General features: G+C 43.1%; 1 protein-coding gene across 1 annotated transcript; it reads left to right on the plus strand.

Moving 5' to 3' along the window:
- LOC106735986 (melanoma-associated antigen B10) lies at positions 1 to 1,095 on the plus strand. The gene has a single exon (XM_014591578.1). It carries the CDS (start codon positions 24 to 26, stop codon positions 1,068 to 1,070), a length of 1,047 nt encoding a protein of 348 aa, XP_014447064.1. The 5' UTR covers positions 1 to 23; the 3' UTR covers positions 1,071 to 1,095.
- Positions 1,096 to 1,939: the final 844 nt, after the last annotated feature.

A 1,939-nucleotide genomic window follows, 5' to 3' on the forward strand; every position in this document is an offset into this window, starting at 1 on the left:
TACTGCCCTAGAATAAAGCCGTCATGCCTCGGGGTCAGAAAAGTAAGCTCCGTGCCCGTGAGAAACGCCGCCAGGCCCAAGAAGAGCCCAGGGGTCTGGTGGGCGCTCAGGATACCGCAGGAGAGAGAAGAGAGTCCCTGTCTTCTTCCTCTGCTCACTTCAGGCATAATTCCCAGAGTTCAGCTGCTGCTGGGACAACTAACAATCCCCAAGGGCTTGGTCGCACCCCATCTGCCACCACTACTACTGCAGCTAGTTCATACACAAGAGCTAATGCAAGGGCCAACAACCAAGTGGAGGAAAGGTCAAGATCCATGCAGGCCCAGTTTGTCACCGAGCACTTGCCCAGAGGCCCTATAGACGAGAAAGTATTCATATTGGTTTATTACCTGCTGTATAAGTACCAAATGAAAGAGCCCATCACGAAAGTCTACATGCTGAGATATATAACCCATGTGTATAGGGACTACTTCCATGAGATTCTGAGAAGAGCATCTGAGCACCTGGAGCTGATCTTTGGCCTTGACCTGAGAGAACTGGATCCTAACAAGCACATCTATGTTCTCATCAACAAACTGGAACCAACCTGTGATGTAAGGCTGAGTGATGGCATAAATGTGCCTATTACTGGCCTGCTGATGACTATCCTGGGTGTGATTTTCAAAATGGGCAACTGTGCCACTGAAGAGCAAGTCTGGGGAGTGCTAAGTGTGCTGGGATTATATGGCTGGGGAAGGCACTTCATGTTTGGAGAACCTAGGAAGCTTATCACCCAAGATTTGGTGCGGGAAAAGTACCTAGAGTACCGCCAGGTGCCCAACAGTGATCCTCCATGCTATGAATTCCTGTGGGGTCCAAGAGCCCATGCAGAAACCAGCAAGATGAAAGTCCTGGAGTTTTTAGCCAAGGTCCATGATTCTGTCCCGAGTGCCTTCCCATCCTTGTATGAAGAGGCTTTGAGAGATGAAGAAGAGAGAGCCCGAGCCAGAGCTGCAGCCAGGGCTCGTATTGCTGCCATGGCCAGTGCACGTTCCAGAGCCGTGTGTAGTAGGTCCTCCCAGCGCAAATAAGTTCTGAGGCAGATTTTTAACTTTGTAGCCCAAAAGAGTAGTTCACATTCTAAGCTGTGGAAGATCTGGGTGGGATTGGAAACAAAAGTGTTGAAATATTTGTTTGTTTTCCTGTTTCATGTTTTTGGATAATTTTTTAAAAATAGTTTCCTTCTATGAAAAGGTTTATGTACCTTCAGAGTCTAAGTTTATGAATGACATTGCTAACGTACTGGTTGCTGTGAATGAAATACAAGCATTTTATTATTTTGTAAAACAAGTTAATAAATGTTGAATGTAGGAACGTTACTGATTTGGAACAAGGCAGCATATTAGGCATTTTTCTTGGAAATGTGAAAAAAAATTCAGCAGTATAGGAGCTGGGATAAAGAATGTAGAAAAATATAAAAGATTATAAATTGTTAATGTTTCGCTTATCACTTTTAGGTTTTGTAACATAATCGGTGTGTGTGTATACCTAAATATATTTAGTTTATTCAAGAATTCAGGAGAAATTAAATAGTTAAAAAAATAAACCTTTTTCTCAAACCATAATTGTCTTTGGAAAGCTTATATTGGTACCCAGAATGCTAAGATGAGTAAGAATGACCCCTGCCCATAGAAATTTAAAGTCTTGGAGCAGCCATCATGAAAGGAAGATAGGAAGTTACTTAGTTCAGGTTTCTGTGACAAATTATCACAGACTGAGTGGCTTAGACAATAGTTACTTCTCTCACTGTTCTGGAGGCTAGAAATCTAAGATAGGGTTGCCATGTTGAGTTCTTGATAAAGGGTCTCTTCTTGTTTTACAATCTTCTTGTATCCTCTGTCACATGGAGGAGAGAGAAGGCTCTGTTCTCTTCATCCTATATAAGGGCACTTCCCTAAGC

This window comes from Tupaia chinensis, unplaced genomic scaffold, assembly GCF_000334495.1.
Source record: "Tupaia chinensis unplaced genomic scaffold, TupChi_1.0 Scaffold000600_1, whole genome shotgun sequence".
Classification (NCBI taxonomy): Eukaryota; Metazoa; Chordata; class Mammalia; order Scandentia; family Tupaiidae; genus Tupaia; species Tupaia belangeri.